Genomic DNA, 18,699 nt, shown 5'->3' on the forward strand with positions numbered 1-18,699 from the left:
CGCCTTCAACATTTGTATTTAACACTAACAGCCAATATCACAAAAATTACTATACACAATTACTAAGAGCAATAACAATACCTGATGTAATGTCACTCAAAGATTCCAGACCATTGGCAGACATCTTTAAAAAGACAAAGCAAAGAAACCCTCATTAAGGCACAGTGGAGAAGGACAAGCATGCCACGGATCACGTAAGGCAGATCCAGCATTAAACTAATCACCAAACACCAAGCCATTACTCACTGGTCAAGGATGGGGACACACAGCATTTCCTATAGGTTTAAATCTCCACAAACATTTTAAAACAAAAATACTTTACACGTGCGTTTCCAACTCTTTGTCTGCAGTTTCCTCCAAATATCTTGAGGCTGAAAAAGGTTATGTTTCCATACAGAGCAGCTAACTCCTGATCACCCCTCACTCTTGCTCAACAAGAACAGAATTTTCACAAACATATGGAGGTGACACGTGAATGAAATTCAGCACCAATTTCAATACTTGCCTCTCCTGTAGGGGGAGCCGTGTCTTCATTACTTTCTCCCCCTGCTGTTCCAGATTCCGCCTGCAAAAAAGAACACATTTCCATAAAAGTGCATAAAACTTTTTCTATGGCTGACATAATACTAAAACATCATTCCTGATGGTAAGATGACGGGAGAGAGAAGGAATGTGGAAGGTCAGGGCTCTAAAATAAAATTTTCTAAGGAGCACATGTGGTCCTAAGTTGAAAACTTTTTGAGCATGCCAATTTATCCCAATTAGTAGATGTGCTTCGTTAATTATTTTTCCAGTTAGCACGCATCAAATTTCAGGAGCAGATGCTCCTAAAATGGGAGCATGGAAGGACCATTAGCAGGTTTGTGTGAGAACTCCATACCTGGGGACTGATGTAGGCTTTCCGGATCTTTAGGCCCAGTTTACTGGCCAGCTCCTGCGCCAGCTCACTCACCTGGTCGTCCTACAGATGACAGAACAAGAGAACGTGGGAGGATGTGGACGCTCATGCACTGTGTACACACAAACGCCACTGACTAACTAGGTGAACCCTGTCAAATATTTATAAATTAGTAGACATGTGTATTTTTCAGGATTTCAACGCAGTGTAGACAGTAGCTAAAATAGTTTTTGACAAAACTTGTCTGTCTCAAAAGCACATTTTCTGAAGTACAACAATTACTGTACTTTTTCACGACTCGTATCCAAGCAGGAAGGCGGCGGCACTGACCGGCGCGGTGAGCAGGCAGCTGGTGCTGCACTCGTACGCCTCCCTCAGCCGGCCCAGCTCCCGCAGGCACACCGCCTTCCTGTACAGGGCCCTGCGGCTGCCCTCACGCACGGCCAGCGCGCTGTCGCAGTCCCGCACGCCCCGCTCGTACTCCCTCTGAGGAAGGCACACACGTGCACGCACACAGCCATGCGCACGCACGCGCACACACCCACGCACACGTACGCACACACACGCACAAACGTGAACGCATGCACACACACACACCCACACGGGCACACACACACACCCACACGCACGCACGCACGCACACACACATACGCACACGTGCGCACACACGCACAAACGCTCCATGAGAACGGGGGGTGGAACATCGCCGCCAAAAACAGGACCTCGATGCGAGGGGAGGGCAAAAAACACGATGGCGGATTAGAACTGTGGCTAACGTAGCATAGCCGAAAGCCAGTGGAACGGAGGCTTAGAGAGAGATCACAGCACATTCAGGGAACTCACGAGGCTGTGGTGTGCGGCTGCCCGGTTCACATACAGGCTCTCCAGCAGCTCCGCGGGGACGACCAGCGCCTCACTCTGGGCGTAGAGTGCCACGCTCACCCCCTCGCTGTAATGCGTGGCCGCCTGCCTCCAGTCCCCCTCCCGAAAGACTGTGTTCCCCTCGTCCAGCAGGTTACAAACCAGCTGCGTCAGAAAGGCCTGTGGGAGCAGAACCAGGGAACAGAAATGAGAGACGAGGACGGAGGCAAACGAAGGGGCACAGACAGGGGAGGAGCAGGGATGATGGGGCAAGTGAGCGGGAACAAATAATTATCCAGCCATGATGCAGCCTCAATGATTAATTATTAACGTATATACCAAGACATTTACAATACGCAGATTAAAGGAATCCTTAATGGAAAATAAGCAGAGAAGCCAGAATGGAAAAGCATCGAATAAAAACATACGGATACAGCAGCATAACAAAGACCCCCCCCCCGAAAAAGAATAAATGAGCCAGAATGAACCAGAAGGTGGATGGTAAAGACAGAAAAAGGAAATCCAAACCTGATACAGGAGACTCAAAGCCCAGCAGAGAGATGTTTGCTATGGACAACCATATCATTCTGAAAGCTGCCTCAACTCACCTGTGATTTTACCTTCGAACTAAAAAATGAGTTGGGACAGAGCCTTTATATGTCAACGCTCATTCTGTTGAGAACCAGACTCAAGGACAAACAGAAAACAGGGAGGAGAATGCACAATAGGCGGCATTTATAAAATAATACCTCGTAGCCTTCAGGCTCTGGATAAGGCAAGGACGACCTAAACACAGAGACAGGAAACCATAAACTTTCCAAGGCAATGCATTTGCCCTCTCCCACACACCACAAACATTTTAATTATTTATTTAGGTCCACATTTATAAAATACATCATAAGGGCCCAAATATATTTCAGTTACTGTCTGATGTCCTTCACTTGAGTAGCAGAAAGCATACCAGTAGGGATAAAGCAAACAAAATGCAGGTTAGACATTTGCATATCAATTGCACCGGCCGGAAACATTATGGGTACAAAAAACATCTTCTCCTTCATATACCGCGACTGCCTATAATGAAGGAAACTGAGCAATATTTTGCTAGTCGCTTTGCTCTCCATTTTATCCTAGGACAGTGGTCTCCAACCCTGGTCCTAGAGAGCTACAGGGTCTGCTGGTTTTTGTTTTCACCTTAAAATCAGCACCCAGTTGAGACCCAAGACCCCAGGTGAGTTGAGTTAACTGTGTAATCAACTGCTCTAATTGATTCATGAAGTACAGAGTCACTGTGAAAAACAGCAGACCCTGTAGCTCTCCAGGACCAGGGTTGGAGACCACTGTCCTAAGACCTCAAAACAAGTTTCCAGAACATCTTTTTGCAACTGACTACATTAACGACGGCAGTTACGACGGGTGTGCGAGATAGTGTGGAGTTAGATGTTTAGTTTGAGGCTCTGGAAAAGGCAAGGTAAGGACGACCTAAACACAGAGACAGGAAACTGTAAACTTTCCAAGGCAATGTATTTGCCCTCCCCCACACAACACACACACACACACGCACACACACACACACCAGGACTGCAGTCCTATACCACAGAACTGTGCCCTGCGCAGAGTTTAAACTTTGATGCAGTAAATAGTGAAAAAATTTGGAAGGGCAAGTCGACTAACAAAACAGGCTGGGATTGAGATGATACATGCTGTTGCTTGTGCGGACTTCAGAATCGACCACGGGTCAATTTGCAAGATGAATAAGGATTGCCACACTTTGCCAAGTAAATAGTCAACTCAAACCATAAATAAGTAACAAACAACCATGAGTACCATTATAGGATTAGTAAGGTACAGAGGCTATATTTTGACATGTTTATGAAATATTTGACTCAAGTTACAAGTAAATAAATACTGAAGAACTATATTTCAACCCTTGCAGTAGTAAGACCACAAACAGAATATTCTTAAATGAACATTCCAATGCTGATGTGACAATCACTACTGGTAACAGAGCAGTTCTAGAACACTGACAAAAACAATCCAAAAAAACCTACTCTTCAAAGGGTTAAAAACTCACTGTATGAAACCCATGGCTTTTTGAATCTCTTCCCTCCGCTTCTGTCGGTCCAAGTCCATTGCTGCACAAAACGACAGAATATGCAAGTTATTACCATTTTAAATGCACGTTGAATTATTAAGCAACGAATACACGTGTATAACATTCATAGTGAAAACAGTGGTGTCAGTTCCGTTTTTATTATCAACAAACGCAAACGTGCTTAACTGACCAGCGTTAACGGACCTAGCTAACGTATGCTAGCTGGCTCCGAGTAAAAGGCCCTATAGCCTTGCTAGTTCACTACAATGAAATGTTTTTTGCAAAAACTGAAGTTTTTCATTTACGGTCATCAATTTAATCAACGGCCGTATTCGTAGCACATATATTTTCTCTAAAATAATTAAAAGCCAGTTAAAACATCCAAAACAATTTACTTCCGCCCATTTCCCCGGCCTATGCTTGCTTTCTTCATCCTCGAACTCGCGTATAAAACGTTCGTGTACTCTTGATAAAGCCTGCAAGCTCTCAAATCTCCACTGGCACTGCACATTTGTCAGCCACAGATAAATGACATATCGTTTACATTATATCGTTCGAATTACTTTTTATCACATTAAGATGACACTTATGTTCAGTTTCAGTAAAAACGTTTATGGTGTCATGCCTTGTCTTGTTTACACACGCACACGATTGCTCCGACTTAGCTAACCAAGTTAGTCAAAAAATGTAACCGCTCGCATGCTGGCTACTTACTTTTACTGCAATGATATAATTTAGCTAGCTATTCAGCTACCCTACTATATAGTACAAACTAGTCAGCTATATCTTGCAATGAACAATTAACTGGTCAGCTACTAAATCATTGATTTCACGCAAATGGCTATACAGCCACTCACTTAGCTTACTGGCAAACTTCATCTAATGGGGAAACATCCGGCTACCTTTTGCTATTTTGCGAAGGCAATGGCTAATGTGAGCTAATTGGCTATGCTAACTCGTTAGCAATGCAATCGTTCTCGTAGCTATGCTGTTATTAGCTTGCCAACTTGTCATCGTCATATCATGAACAGAACATACTTGATTGCTAGTATTTCAACAACGTATAACTTTGTGCATCATGGCTAACCGCACTGGGAAATACTAGAATCAGCTGCAAGTTTTTTATTAGCAGTCCCCAGCGTTATTATCTCTTGCTGGCTAGCTTGCAAACTAGCAGGATACCTACCTCAAAATAAATTGTCGTGGTGTAGCCAATGACTCATAAAGCGGGAGAAAACTTAGTACATTACATTAGCTAGCTAGTTAACTAATTGTATAGTGTAGACTTTTTTGCGTGATGTCCACCAGGTTCATATTTTTAATTTAGCTTCGACATGCCCTGGCATCCTCCCACTATGGACGGACGAAACATGTGAGTTTACACTTTCCAGTCTTTCTGGTTGCACTCAAGTTCGCCTGATTCTGTCGACACAGGGTCCTACGAAGAGCCACATTTATGGATTTGCATCAGGTTGACTGGAAGAACTGTATGTATCTGAATACCTGCGTTATGCAGGATGAATTAGCGTTCATTAAATATCGTTGAATGCTCAAGAACATCGTTACATTTTTATTATTCAGTTATCTGGAAGTGTGAAACCATGCACTTGTTTAAAACAGTTAAAATAATTAACGTTGGCCAGGATCGCAATGTAGGATGAAAACGAAACTACCACTGGCTACTTTTGCATTTTTGGATTACTCTTGATTGAATTTGGTATGATTTTTTATTTTTTTTTACTAGATGGGGAAAATTCCCGGGAAGGCAATGCTTAATTTCTGTTTAATTTCTGCAGTATTGCAATATAGTACAATTGGAGGTGACTGAGGGGGAGCTTTGGTTGGAATGCAACCAATTTATTTTACCAGATCTGTGGGCTGTAATTATTATTGCTTATGAAGCGTCTGAAGTTTTATTTCAGCCATGTGCAATTCAGGGTGACAGCGATGACAATCTCACGCATGCAATTCGTCATGTTACAATTTGATGTTTTAACTACCCTAGGGAAACACCACAGAGTTTACTCAAAATATCTTCGCGTCTCTGAAATTAATGTAATGTAACTACAACACCCGTGAACCTCAGCTAAAGACCCCTTGAGGGAACTTTGAAATGTTTGACGTCATTACAGCGAGCGGGAGTCGGCGTGACCCATACTCTGAAAAAAAAGCTTGTTCTAGAAACAGCAACGGGCCGCTACACCGGTCGTTACTGTATTCGGTAAGTACCTTCAGTCAGCTAACCATTTGGTGCCTATCAATTGTTTATTCTAGGTGATAGTTTGATTGCAATTGAAGCTGTACTGTGTGTGATTTGTCTTACTGGAAGTAATTTTAAAATAACACACGTTTCTACGTTGTCTGTGTCACTGTGTGTCTAGCTACCTGGAGACCAAAGCGGCGCGTGAGAATTAGCTATGGCTAGCAAATATCATTTCGGTTGAGTAACATATAGCGAGATACAAATTTTATTGATTTTGTGTGTGAACATTAATCATGGTTATTATTATTAGTTGTCAGCTAGCAGACTGACTGCGTATTTGCTAGTTTTTGTTTATCGTTGAGTTATTGAACGCACAAGGTAGGGTTAGTTTAAATATGCAGTGGGCTAACTAGCTAGCTGTGTTCTAGTTATACAGATTAGCCGTTAGCCAGTGTTGGACGAGATGAGCGTTTGAGTTTGTTACATGTGTCTGTATACTGTAGAAGCCTATTTTCTGCTGTCACCACATGTTTCCCAGAGTATGTTCATTTAGGTGATGCTAGATTTTAGTCTGCCTTGTGCCTAACCCAAAAAGTAACCAGATAACTATTATGCAAACCAGTGACTTGCTGTTCAGAGTGATATAGCCAGTTGCCTATCACCGATGACGGTTTTCAACTTTGAAGGTATCGCTAAGAATGGGTAGCTAGGTGGTAACATTTCTGTGACAGTAACATAGACGTTATCCCAGACTTCTAACTTTAATTGAGCTATATTGTAATGTCGAACAGGGATCTTTTCTCACAGAGCTTCATAAGAACACCAAAGCTCGGAGCGATGTATGTATGTAGAGTAGGCGCTGAATCATCAGGTGCCAGATGTGGAAAGCAGTTTTAGTGGCGTATAGCGGTGGCGTGGGCTATGGCAGGTACTGGGGGGTCCGTTGACGTAACTGCGCTGTGGTGTTCCTGGTAGTAACTTTTGCATTAATTGTTTTGGAGCATTTAATACACCCTCCAGGTATTTGTTTTTCTTTCTATGAAATTTTTTCTCCACCTAACCCCATATCAATATTGTCAAGAAGGACAATATAACAAGGGTGCACACTGCACAGGATCATAACCACTGTCATACCCCCTAAAACTGCCACATGTCCCCGTCACATGCAAGACATTTTATCTGAGATCTTAACTTTGTTACTACTTTGCTATATTGGGGTGAGTGCTAGAAACCTCATTTCTCATGAATGTCGGGGTACTTTTAGTGTGGTATTTCCTGTGTTGGATAAATATTAAATCTTCCAAAATGAACACACACAGCTTTACTCAAATGAATCACTCCAGTGACACTTGGAGTTTAATGATTTAAGTTTAGATGGGAAAGCTTTGAGATTTTCTATATTTGAAGTCTGTTCTGTGTTCTTTTGACCAGTGTTTCTCTGACCTGGTTCTGGGTACCCAGAGTAGAGGCTTATTTGCTATGGTAACATGCTGTGGTGTTTGCATGCAACCTGTCATTTCCATAGCAGTCTCACTGTACTGCAATGCCTGTTAGTGCTTCGGGTACATTGGTGATTTTCATTTGTGCTTTGCGCCCTGTAATACACTGAGTGTGTTTGTCTAGTATGTTGCTCATCCAGTGACACAGTGGCACGACATGTATGCACGACGTGTGTAGCGATGCAGAGAAAGTGTGTTTGTCTGTGCTTGCGCCTATGTGTGTGTGTGTTACAGGAACAAATTACAATAATACCTTTGTGTGTTAAAGGTGGCTCAATGGCTTCAGAAGATGTTGCGCAGTTGGCCAATTCATTGGCTAAGACTCAGGTGGGGGAGGTAGAGCTGAGCTACAAGGGCAGGGGACTCAAGCTGGACAATGCACAGTCTGGTGAGCAACGCGCACTGCAATGCTATCATGTACACGGGTATGAGCACTCTGTTAAGGGTTCGCTTTCCCACCTATTGAGAGCATTAAGCAGAGCCACACCATAATTCAGCCTTACTGTATTTTACTGTCCACCGCTGTTTGAATTTGTAGGCTTGTATATTTTATGTTGTGGTCACCTGGATCCCTTACTTGTGACTTTCTGCATCCAAGACATGCCTCTAATGCTACATGCGCACCACAAAAAGGAGTTGGGGCCATTGCTATATAAAGCATTCAAACACGCTTGCCCACAGCAGTCACAGCTCTCACCAATGCAAAGGCACAGTCACAGATTAGACTTTTAAAGAAGAAACCTGTCTACCATTAGCATGTTGAGTCATCAGTCGAAGCGCTGACACTGTCACCCTCGCCCCCTGCTGTAGTGGAGGAGCTGGTGCAGGAGATTGAGGCGTTCCAGGGGCTGCAGGCCCTGAGGCTGGAAGGGAACACTGTGGGGGTGGAGGCGGCAAAGGCCATCGCTAAAGCGCTGGAGAACAAGGGAGACTTTCAGGTACCAGTGCTGCTTTGCACAGCTCTAGTTACCCCTTTCATTCAGTAAGCCTTTGGACAGTCGTTAACGCGCATGTTTATAAAGAACGGGTGTGTTTTATACCTGGATGTTTTGCTATGGATAGACTGTCATGCTGAATCTCTTTACAGAGATTCAGCTACCTTCTAATCCCTGATGGGAGTCTGGTGTTGTTCAAACATTCTCTCTCTCTCTCTCTCTCTCTCTCTCTCTCTCTCAGTGCTGCTACTGGAGTGACATGTTCACGGGCCGCCTGCGCTCCGAAATCCCTCCTTCTTTGGTGAGTCCCAGGTCGCTGGCCTCTGCATTGTGTCTCTGTCTGCTCACATCTGTCATATGGTGGTCAGGACCAGCAGCTGGATATTCATCCCACAAAAAAACTGCCTAGTTCCAATTCCTTGCGGTATAGTTCTAGGTGTGTGCCGTGTATTTGGAAGTAGTGAGTTTTGTGTGTATGTGATGAGAGCAGTGTGTTGTATTTGTAAATGGCATTTGGAACGTAAGGTTCTTAGCACAAGTTGCAGCGGTTCTGTTTTTATGTGATGCACTTTGACTTGTGTAAAGCTGTGTGAAAATGCTGCATGTATAGCCATGTGTTTGTGTATGTTCTTTAATGGCCCTCGTGCTGTAAAATGGCGCTCTCTGCCGTTCTGCAGATCTCCCTGGGCAGTGCGCTGATCACAGCCGGAGCCCGACTCAGGGTGCTGGACCTGAGTGACAACGCCTTCGGGCCCGATGGGGTGAAGGGCATTGAGGCGCTTCTCAAGAGCACCACCTGCCACACACTGCAGGAGCTGCGCCTCAACAACTGCGGCATGGGCATTGGCGGGGGCAAGGTGGGCACGGCCTGCATGGTGTCGTCTGAGGCAACGCTAACGAGCTTGTGGGAGATGCTCCTGCATGTGCGCAGTCTCGCTCGAGCAGAATGCCACTCCGTCCTGCTTCCTGCACGGACTGGGTGACGGGTGTCTGTTATTTTAATTAAGTTAACTGTGTGTGCAGAAAAGCAGAAAAACGTTTGATGGCACGTGAAGCATAAAAGGCATCAGAATTGGTGCAAGGGTTTGTCTGATTCTGATTCTGATTCTGCGCACCACAGCTCAGAATCAAATCCTGGCAGTGCCAGCGGTCCACTGGATATGGGACTCACTGCAAACCGCATCATTAATCAAGTTTCCCTGATCACTTGCATATCTGAGTTGCATGTTGGTGTACCAGCTGAAATCTTAGCAGTAGACTCTTGTGTCTGTAAGTAAATGTTTTTTGTGTGTGTTTCTGTGTCGATTTGTCTGTGTGTGCATGTGTGCGCGTGTGTATGTGCGTGCATGTGAATGTGTGTGTGCGCGTGTGTGTGTGTTCGTGTGCGCGTGTGTATGTGCGTGCATGTGAATGTGTGTGTGCGCGTGTGTGTGTGTTCATGTGCGTGTGTGTGTATGTGTGCGTGCCTGCGTGTGTGTATGTGTGCGTGCGTGTATATGTGTGTGTGTGTGTATGTGTACGTGCGTGTATATGTGTGTGTGTGTGTTTGTGTTTGTGTGGTCAGATCCTAGCTGCAGCCTTGACGGAGTGCCATAAGCAGTCGAGTGCACAGGGGGCCCCTCTCCAGCTGAAGGTCTTCATCGCCGGCAGGAACAGGCTGGAGAACGAGGGCGCTACAGCGCTCGCCCACGCCTTCCAGGTACTGAGACACGGACGCTGCCATGACAACAGTACTAACCCCTTATTTGGTCCTCCCTGATCTAATGCCATGGGACAGTTTTGAGCTCACACTGCCGTTCTCCCTACTGTTGACTCCTGACAACATTCAGTTATAAAATGTGCAGTCAGGTGGACACACTTTACCAATGAATAAATATATATGTGCAGTATGTACGTCAGCTAAACCTTGTCCTGAGACGCGTGCCCTGCCTGACCAGTGTCAGCTTGGTTCAGTCTCACACACACAGTTACATGAGCGCTTCAGCACTGGCTCTTCTCTGTAGCTGAACCCACCGCACAGACCAGCTGGGCTGAATGCCTCCTTCACTCACTGCCCTGCTTGAATGCTGACTGATGTGTGCTGTCTGAAGTGTGAAAATATCCCTCTTTCCCATGCTCCCATTCTCCACTGACCCTCTACATACACTCTCTTTCTCTCTCTCTCTCTCTCTCACACACACACACACACACTCACTCACTCACTTACTCTGTCATGCACACACACACACTCTCTCTCGCACGCACACACTCACTCTGTCATGCACACACACACACTCTCTCTCGCACGCACACACACGTGCAGCTGATGGGCAGTCTGGAGGAGATCCACATGCCCCAGAACGGCATTAACCACCCCGGGGTGACGGCGCTGGCCACCGCTGTGCAGCACAACCTACAGCTCCGGGTCATCAACCTCAACGACAACACCTTCACCAAGAAAGGAGCTATCGCCATGGCGCAGGTACCGTGCCCACACGCCACACCACGATGGTGACCGCCGCTTTTTAAAACCTGAGCTTCCCCCTCTCCCCCATTTTGTGAGAGGTAGGGAACCCTGCCAAAAGAACATGGCTGCATTGTGGTATATTGTCTTTTGTAAATCCACTAACCCACGGATCAAACAAAATTCCCAGGGGCCTGCCAGCTCAAAGTGCGCGGATCCTTTAGCCGATCGGTGATGTAATTTTAACCAGCTGGTGCCGAGAACACCCTGGAAAGCAGCCGAGGCCTGTTTGGAAGGATGCAGGGCTCCGCGCAGCAGAACTGTGTGTACCTGTGAGGTCACACAGCTGTGCTCTCGGGTACGAACAACATGTGTGTCACACACCTCCGCTCTAATGCTCCTGTGTGTCTGTGTGCCCCCCCCCCCCCCCCCCAGTCTCTGAGACACCTGCGTAACGTCCAGGTGATCAACTTTGGGGACTGTCTGGTGCGTTCTGAGGGGGCCGCAGCCATCGCTGAGGCTGTGAAAGTGGGGCTCCCCATCCTAAAGGTACGGAGTCATCAGCCCCTGTCCTAGACACTGCTCTCCACACACATGACATGACATCATACACAGACACGTGCTCATTGGTGGAGAATGCTGTCATGGAACTATTGAGTATGTGTATGTGACGTGACTGTGAGTGCTTGTGTATAAATTCCTGTGAGTGTGAGTGAGCGAATGAGTGTTCGCGTAGGTAAAGGAGTTAGGGTTAGGGTGGGTTAGCGTGTGCCCGTGTTGGCGAATGTGTGCGCGTTCGCTCCTCGCTGTAATGTGTCCCTGCCCCCCTGCAGGAGCTGAACCTGTCGTTCGGGGAGATCACGGAGGAGGCGGCGCTGGTGGTGGCGCACGCCGTGCAGGACAAAGCCCATCTGGAGAAACTGGACCTCAACGGTAAACGCTCCGTCCGCTGTACGCTCTTTAGGGGTGCTGGGTGGCGCGTCCTGTTAAGGCTCCGCTCTATTGCGTGGATGAGCCCCACAGTCTGGTATGAAATCCAGACTCTGCCAGTGCTGCCTGTGACTTCTCCCCGGGGAAGGGAGGGTTTCAGCCTGCTGGGATGACAAACTCCCCCGACAACCTCTGCTGGCCAATCCGGCGCCGTTAGTCCGCCCGTTCAGCCGCACACAAAGTGTGCTCCTCTGACTCGTGTCTGTGCGAGCCCGACTTGTGAACTGGCACCACAGCAGAGGACAGTGCATGCATGTGTGCACTCCTGAACTGGCAGTGTGGCTTAATTAAAATAACACGTGCAGTACAAATGGTCAAACTTGAAATTCGTACAGTTGTTGAATGTAAGTCTGTTTCCCTTGTATGCATACAGGATGTACAGAACTGTTGTGTCAGGAAGTGTTACCCTGTTATTACAGTTGTGCTTTTGTGTGTCTGTGTGTACACGTGTTTGTGTGTGTGTACTTTGTTGTGTGTGTGTGTGTGTCCATGGTGGTCCTGGCATGTCCGTTTGTCGTGTGTGTTCAGGTAACTGTCTCGGGGAGGACGGATGTGAAGCTCTGAAGGAGACCATGGACAGCATGAATATGGGGGATCTGCTGGGATCACTAAGGTACCCCTGCCTGTCTGTCACTGTCTGTCAGCCAACATGTCAATTTCCTCACAGCCAATGTGTCTGCTTAGTCCTCCTACCAATATCCTAAGGTCTCTCTCTCTCTCTCTCTCTCCTCCCTGCAGTGATGATGAAGGAGAGCCAGATGACGATGAAGATGATGATGAAGAAGACGAAGAGGAAGATGATGATGAAGAGGAGGAGGATGAAGATGAAGAGGATGATGAAGAGAATGGAGTGAAAGAGGACAGTGATGGAGAGGAGGGCCCAGCGCAGCCCCTGAGCATGGTACGGTGGATGCCCCATTTTATCTAATCTTCTGTGCCTTTCAGGGATCAGTCTGAGCAGTGAAGTTCTGGGACCGGGGATAGTGGGAGGGGCCTTAGGGTGACTGACAGGGGTGGACTGTGAAGGTGTGGCATTAAAATAGAGGTATTCATCAGGAAATTTGCTGTAATATTTTCAATTCTTTGCCTGAATTTCAGGAACCTCTTTAGTGCTAGCATTTCAATACCTCCATACCCCAAATACAGCGTCAATGATGTAAAGATTTCTGATGAAAGTTGGGAAATGAGTAAGTCGAATCATTCATCTAATGAAAAACAAATATTACATCAGAATAGTAAAAAACAGCCATTGTTGAGTGACCCCTTGACTAATCTCAGATCACAGCTTGTCACCCTATGCACGACTGGGTGGTAATGGTAATTACAGTACACTGAGCGGGAATGGGAAATCCTGGGGTATGCGCTTACACTGGAGGGTTGCACCATTCAGACGGCCCCTGGTGAGACTGCAGGCCCTTGTTTTCTCCACAGGTGTCCACCCCAACCCCATCAATCAAACCTCAAGACTCCTCCCCTGCCAACGATGTCTCTTCCTTCCTCTGCTTCCCCTCCCCAGACAAGCTGCTCAACCTGGGGGCCAAGAGAACGCTGCTCATCGAACAGCAGGTAACGCACAGCTACAGCTGAGGGAGAAAACCTTACGTTACGTTCATTTAGCTGAAGCTCTTAGACATTGCACTCATTTAGGACTCCTCTATAACATCATTGTTTTAAATAAAGATGGAATAAATAAAATCCGTCTTTACTGAGAGCCACAGTTGTGCCTGTTCATTGTTTAGTCCTTTATATACTTTAGCTGCGCCTGTTTACAGCCGGTTTGACCGCTGCCTTTCCTTGTTTAATACAGAACATAAATGCATTCACCTGATATGTATTCCCAGACCAGCGTGTAACTCTGCAATATGACCAATGTTAGTTAACTGTACTAACCAGTATAAAATCCCTGAATACATACTGCTGCATCCATACACAAGAGAGGGCGGGGGGTGTTCTGTCCCCCTTGTTTTATTCCTGTTTTGGAATGGTCACTCCTGCTTGGTCTCTCCAGGTGGACTTGGCAGACGCAGGTAAGACTGCGGAGGCCTTCCTGAAGATCTCCTCTGTGTACAAGGAGGAGGCCGAGGTGAGGAGAGCCGTGCTGGAGAGCATAGGTGAGACAGTACGAACACACCAACCACAACACACACACACACGAAACATGCATGGCACCTCCTCACACACACCACACACACAACAACGCAGCCACACTCTCCACACACAACACACGCACACACACACACAACACGCACACACTGCATGTGCACACTCTCTCACACACAACACACCCACACATGCACACACTCCACAACCATGCACACACACTCACACACACACACGCATGTGCACACACTCTCTCACACACACACACACGCATGTGCACACACATTCACACACACACACACACACACACATGCACACACTCTCTCACACACATGCACACACTCTCACACACACACGCATGTGCACACACTCTCTCACACACACACACACACACGCATGTGCACACACACACACACACATGCTGTATGAGGCCTGTGTAGCTGACAATGCGTATGGCTCTGTAGCTCCAGTGATGGTTCTCTTCCTGCTGCAGATGCTGTGCTGGGGAAAGCCTTCTCCAATCCCTCCTTCCAGACCTACAGCTTCATCTCTGCACTGCTGGTGCTGCTGGGACTGATCAAGGTACTGCATGCGCAATACTTATATGATAGTTATACATTCAGAAAAACTATCATTTCCTCCTCTTCCTCACACCATAGGTGTGCTGTACTGGTCAGTGCAGTGCTGAGTTCCAGACTAATGCTTCCCCCTCCTGTCCCCCCCTCCCGTCTCTCAGAGTGAGGAGAAGGTGAAGCCAGTTCGGGTGGTGCCCGGGCACCTGCTGGCCCTGGACCACGCCGTGCGACAGGACTACTTCCCGCGAGAGCACATCGCCGTGCTCAACGCCTTCGTTTCGCGGTAAGGGTTCCTGAAGCCCGCGCTGGGGGAACGAGCAGGCCGCCGATCGCTCTGCTGCTGTCATCCATTACAATAAACGTGATGCTTGCGTAGCGGATTTAAAATAACCTGCAGGGAATCTGTGGTGAAAACCTCTGACCTAGCCGTCGTGGCAGAGACGCATGTAAACACAGAACCTTAGGACAGGGGTTTTATCACAACGAAATGAGAGAGTTAGTCTGCAGGCCCTAATGTCTCTGCTCTTTGTGGCTGACCTGCAGGTCCAGTAGGGCCCTGGAATCCTGCACCAGTGCCAAGAACAGCCTGAAGTCCACACTGGACCGGCTCGGGAACGCGTGCTAATCTTCAGCTGCCCTTCGGCCTAGGATGCGCTCCTAAGGACACTGTGCAGAGCTGTCCCGCGCACACGCACACACCGGGTCACACTCCTATGGACGCTGTACAGAACAGACCTGCACTCAGACACGCATACAATCACACATACACAAACGCACACACACCGGGACCCACTCCTATGTACTCTGTACAGAACAGACCTGCATCAGAACGCACAATCACACATCACAGCACACCACAGGACCACTTTTACTCTGCAGAACAGACCTGCACACACACACATCAGGACGCTCTACTATGGACACTGTACAGAACAGACTCATGCTCACCCACACACACATCAGGACGCTGTCCTATGGACGCTGTACAGAACAGACTCATGCTCACCCACACACACATCAGGACGCTGTCCTATGGACGCTGTACAGAACAGACTCATGCTCACACACACTCGCACCATGTGCTGTGTCAGCTTCTCGGTACTGCTGTTACACCACGTTTGACAGTCGTACCGCTATACACGCACAGCCCATGTCGCTGCTGGGGACAGACGGACACTGCTGAGGACAGACGGACACTGCTGAAGACTGTGCATGACATTACACGCCCACCAGGTCAAAGATCAAAAGAACCCGTGAAACTGTGACTGCAGAGCGCCCCCTGTGGCTGCATTATGAAAGCGCAGCTTGCATGTCACCCTGCTGGGTTCTTCCATTTTTTTCAGCTCCACCTTTTTCTTTTTTGTAGGTAAAGGAAAAAAATACAAATAAAAAGTAAACAAGATGTTTAAAAAAATGTAAAAGATTTAATAATGATTGCTAATTTGATATTTCTGGAAATGATTATTTGATGCACTAACCATGAGGAAAGAAATTAGCAGTTTATTTTTTTAATGTATTTATTTCTGATAGTTGTGAAATTGTGAAATCTATCTGGGATGAGACCCTGCCTGCCTTGAATTACAGAAAGTAACATTCAAATTGTCTCTGAACATCTAGAAATCCCCAATGCCCCCCCCCCCCCCCCCCCCACACACACACACACACACCCCTTCGTGATGTTGGTTTATCCCAAAGTGCTGGAATATCAAACTGCAATTCTTTCCGAAAGATTGACTAAATCCAACTGTTATTCAAGCATCCTGTGATATATAATCCTAAAGGGTATTCCTTGTGTGAAGAAACAGAGATAGCCCTAAGATCTTACGATTTTTGTGAAGTTGGAGTCATGAAAATGTCTGTTTAAGCATATAATTCAACCCAAAATTTATTGACCAACTTTCTGTGAGTGGCATTGTGGAAGACTCAGGAGGCATGAATGAAAAAGTATGCACTTCTCTGCAGTAAGGGGAGGAAGTGTGCACTGCTGCAGGGAGGGAGGAAGTGTGCACTTCTGCAGTGAGGGGCGGAAGTGTGCACTGCTGCAGGGAGGGAGGAAGTGTGCACTGCTGCAGGGTGGGAGGAAGTGTGCACTGCTGCTGGGAGGGAGGAAGTGTGCACTTCTGCAGTGAGGGGCGGAAGTGTGCACTGCTGCAGGGAGGGAGGAAGTGTGCACTGCTGCAGCGAGGTGGAAGTGTGCACTGCTGCAGGTAGGGAGGAAGTGTACACTGCTGCAGGTAGGGAGGAAGTGCACTGCTGCAGGGAGGGGAGGAAGTGTGCACTGCTGCAGGTAGGGAGGAAGTGTACACTGCTGCAGGGAGGTAGGAAGTGTGCACTGCTGCAGGAAGGGGAGGAAGTGTGCACTGCTGCAGGGAGGGAGGATGTGTGCACTGCTGCAGGGAGGGGAGGAAGTGTGCACTCTAGGTTGGCATTTATATGCTTAAATTTGCTTTGTTGTGGCACGTTCCCAATTTCTGCTGCGTGGGTTCATCTTCAACTGCATTTGAGATTTAAAACAAATCGCTAATGTTCAGCAAGCTGGGAATACAGCACTGCTTGGTCCCATTGCCTTGTGCATTATGATAGGCTGAGGTGTCCTCACAAGGCAACAGAACTGAGGACAGTGGCAGTTCCTAAATGAAGTGAGACTTAAGAGAATGCAGACCCAGCATTACCTAAAATGGGTCCTCAACAATATTTGGGTGATGGTGCTGTGCTTCTTTGCTTTATGAAGTCTAGCTAACTTCTTAACACTTAGATGTGGACTTAGGAGAACGGTCAAATCAGTGACATCAGTCCAAGATGGAGTGTGTTTTTGGAGAAGGGATAGTCTGGAAATGAACAGTAGCAGAAGATTGAGTGTGACAATGGGGGATAAAATGCTTCAGAGCAAACCTTGTAAATAATAAAGCAACATTACTGTGTTGAGCCATTGAAGTACGTAAGCTTGAGGGTCTGGTTTCTTTGTGTTTTTATATTTTTATGTTAACTGCTGAATGGTATTTAGTCATAGGGCTATGGAGTGTTTTGTAAAGGGCAGACCATGCACATTATTTGGCCTTTTGTAAAATGTCGAGTTATTTTCTTAATTTACTGATATTTCTGCATAAGGATAGTAAGCCAACTGCACAGACAGTTTTAGAAACCTTAAATTCTTTGCATCATGAAATAGTTGTGTAGTACAAGCATATCAGACTTGCAGAAACAGGATGACTCGCAATGAATATTGAAACCTTGACTTTTTACACAAAACAAAAAAAATGGTATGTATGATCTAATGCAACTAATTTATATGAAATACAATCAAATTGTATTGAATAAAATTTGCATGGATTTGTATCAATGAAACCTCGACTTCGGCTGTCAGCACACGTTCCCATGGTGTGTATCGCCCCCATGCGGACGGTCGTAACACTGCTGCCAACTTTTATCTCCGCAAGATGCCATAAATTGAGTGAAAAAACCTTGTTGCGTGGTTTTAGAACGACTTTTGCTATTCCTCCGAGGCGAGGAGAATAGCGAGCACATTTAGCTCCTGTTGTTAAAACTGCTGCAATGCGGTAACTTATAAAAATGACTAATTAAACCAGAGTCAAGCATCACTGCCAGGTGGGCATTACTTCATCTTTACAGGCACAGTCTCTTAACCACTTGGGCACACACCTTGTAACCTGTTTTTTGTTCCTACTGTGTTTAGCGTATTTACTGAATCCCAACCTGATTTGACCTCTCTCCGTAAGCATCTGTAATTCGTTATTCTGGAGAGGAATGTGCATTTGGAAGCACAACTGTGCTAAAATAAAGCTGCAAATAAAACGGTTTCTCAATGTAGCCTATTTCTCTGTTTGGCTACCCTTGATTAGTTCACCTGAAATCATATTGAGGTCATCTGTTTGCATGAAATTTCGTTTAAGCAACATTATTGTTGAGATAGTTGCAAGACATTAAAATGCAAACCATATGCTGTACTAACTCATTTAGGCACTTCCAACTCTTTACAACCAAGGAATATTGTAGGTCAACAGGTACCAGGTGGTGACTGGCCAGCTATGCCTGTATAGGTATGCCGTCACTGTTTGAGTACCCCAGGTCTGGATGAGTATGAA

General features: G+C 46.5%; 2 protein-coding genes across 4 annotated transcripts in view; one reads left to right on the forward strand and one right to left on the reverse strand.

The window, feature by feature from the left end:
* Window positions 1-4,269, reverse strand: part of LOC135242868 (zinc finger CCCH domain-containing protein 7B-like) — an 18,284-nt gene extending 14,015 nt beyond the window's left edge. The window contains 8 exon segments of the mRNA XM_064314142.1: window positions 82-124; window positions 506-565; window positions 881-961; window positions 1,229-1,384; window positions 1,742-1,939; window positions 2,509-2,545; window positions 3,831-3,891; window positions 4,247-4,269. Coding sequence (XP_064170212.1) covers window positions 82-124; window positions 506-565; window positions 881-961; window positions 1,229-1,384; window positions 1,742-1,939; window positions 2,509-2,545; window positions 3,831-3,891; window positions 4,247-4,256 — 646 coding nt within the window. The 5' untranslated portion in view covers window positions 4,257-4,269.
* Window positions 3,065-17,617, forward strand: rangap1a (RAN GTPase activating protein 1a). Of its 3 annotated transcripts, XM_064314144.1 has the most exons (18): window positions 4,578-5,223; window positions 5,984-6,072; window positions 7,822-7,941; window positions 8,364-8,491; window positions 8,730-8,789; window positions 9,166-9,345; window positions 10,053-10,187; window positions 10,791-10,949; window positions 11,367-11,480; window positions 11,765-11,864; window positions 12,450-12,534; window positions 12,660-12,822; window positions 13,353-13,487; window positions 13,930-14,032; window positions 14,515-14,603; window positions 14,758-14,879; window positions 15,140-15,331; window positions 15,483-17,617. In XM_064314144.1, the coding sequence occupies exons 3-17, from the start codon at window positions 7,830-7,832 to the stop codon at window positions 15,219-15,221; spliced, it is 1,767 nt and encodes a 588-aa protein (XP_064170214.1). In that variant the 5' UTR covers window positions 4,578-5,223; window positions 5,984-6,072; window positions 7,822-7,829; the 3' UTR covers window positions 15,222-15,331; window positions 15,483-17,617. The 3 variants fall into 3 exon arrangements, with proteins under 3 accessions (XP_064170213.1, XP_064170215.1, XP_064170214.1); XM_064314143.1 differs by lacking the exons at window positions 4,578-5,223; window positions 5,984-6,072 and adding an exon at window positions 3,065-3,227; XM_064314145.1 differs by lacking the exon at window positions 5,984-6,072 and having other exon boundaries at window positions 4,577-5,223.
* The last annotated feature ends 1,082 nt before the right edge of the window (window positions 17,618-18,699 follow it).

Source organism: Anguilla rostrata, chromosome 17 (assembly GCF_018555375.3).
Source record: "Anguilla rostrata isolate EN2019 chromosome 17, ASM1855537v3, whole genome shotgun sequence".
Taxonomy (NCBI): Eukaryota; Metazoa; Chordata; class Actinopteri; order Anguilliformes; family Anguillidae; genus Anguilla; species Anguilla rostrata.

Excerpts from the sequence above, each read along its gene's own strand:
- rangap1a (XM_064314143.1), top strand. The coding sequence starts at position 3,197 with ATGTTTAGTTTGAGGCTCTGGAAAAGGCAAG. Across the intron at positions 7,942-8,363 it reads GCTGGACAATGCACAGTCTG|TGGAGGAGCTGGTGCAGGAG; the intron begins GTGAGCAACGCG and ends CCCCTGCTGTAG. Across the intron at positions 11,865-12,449 it reads GGAGAAACTGGACCTCAACG|GTAACTGTCTCGGGGAGGAC; the intron begins GTAAACGCTCCG and ends GTGTGTGTTCAG.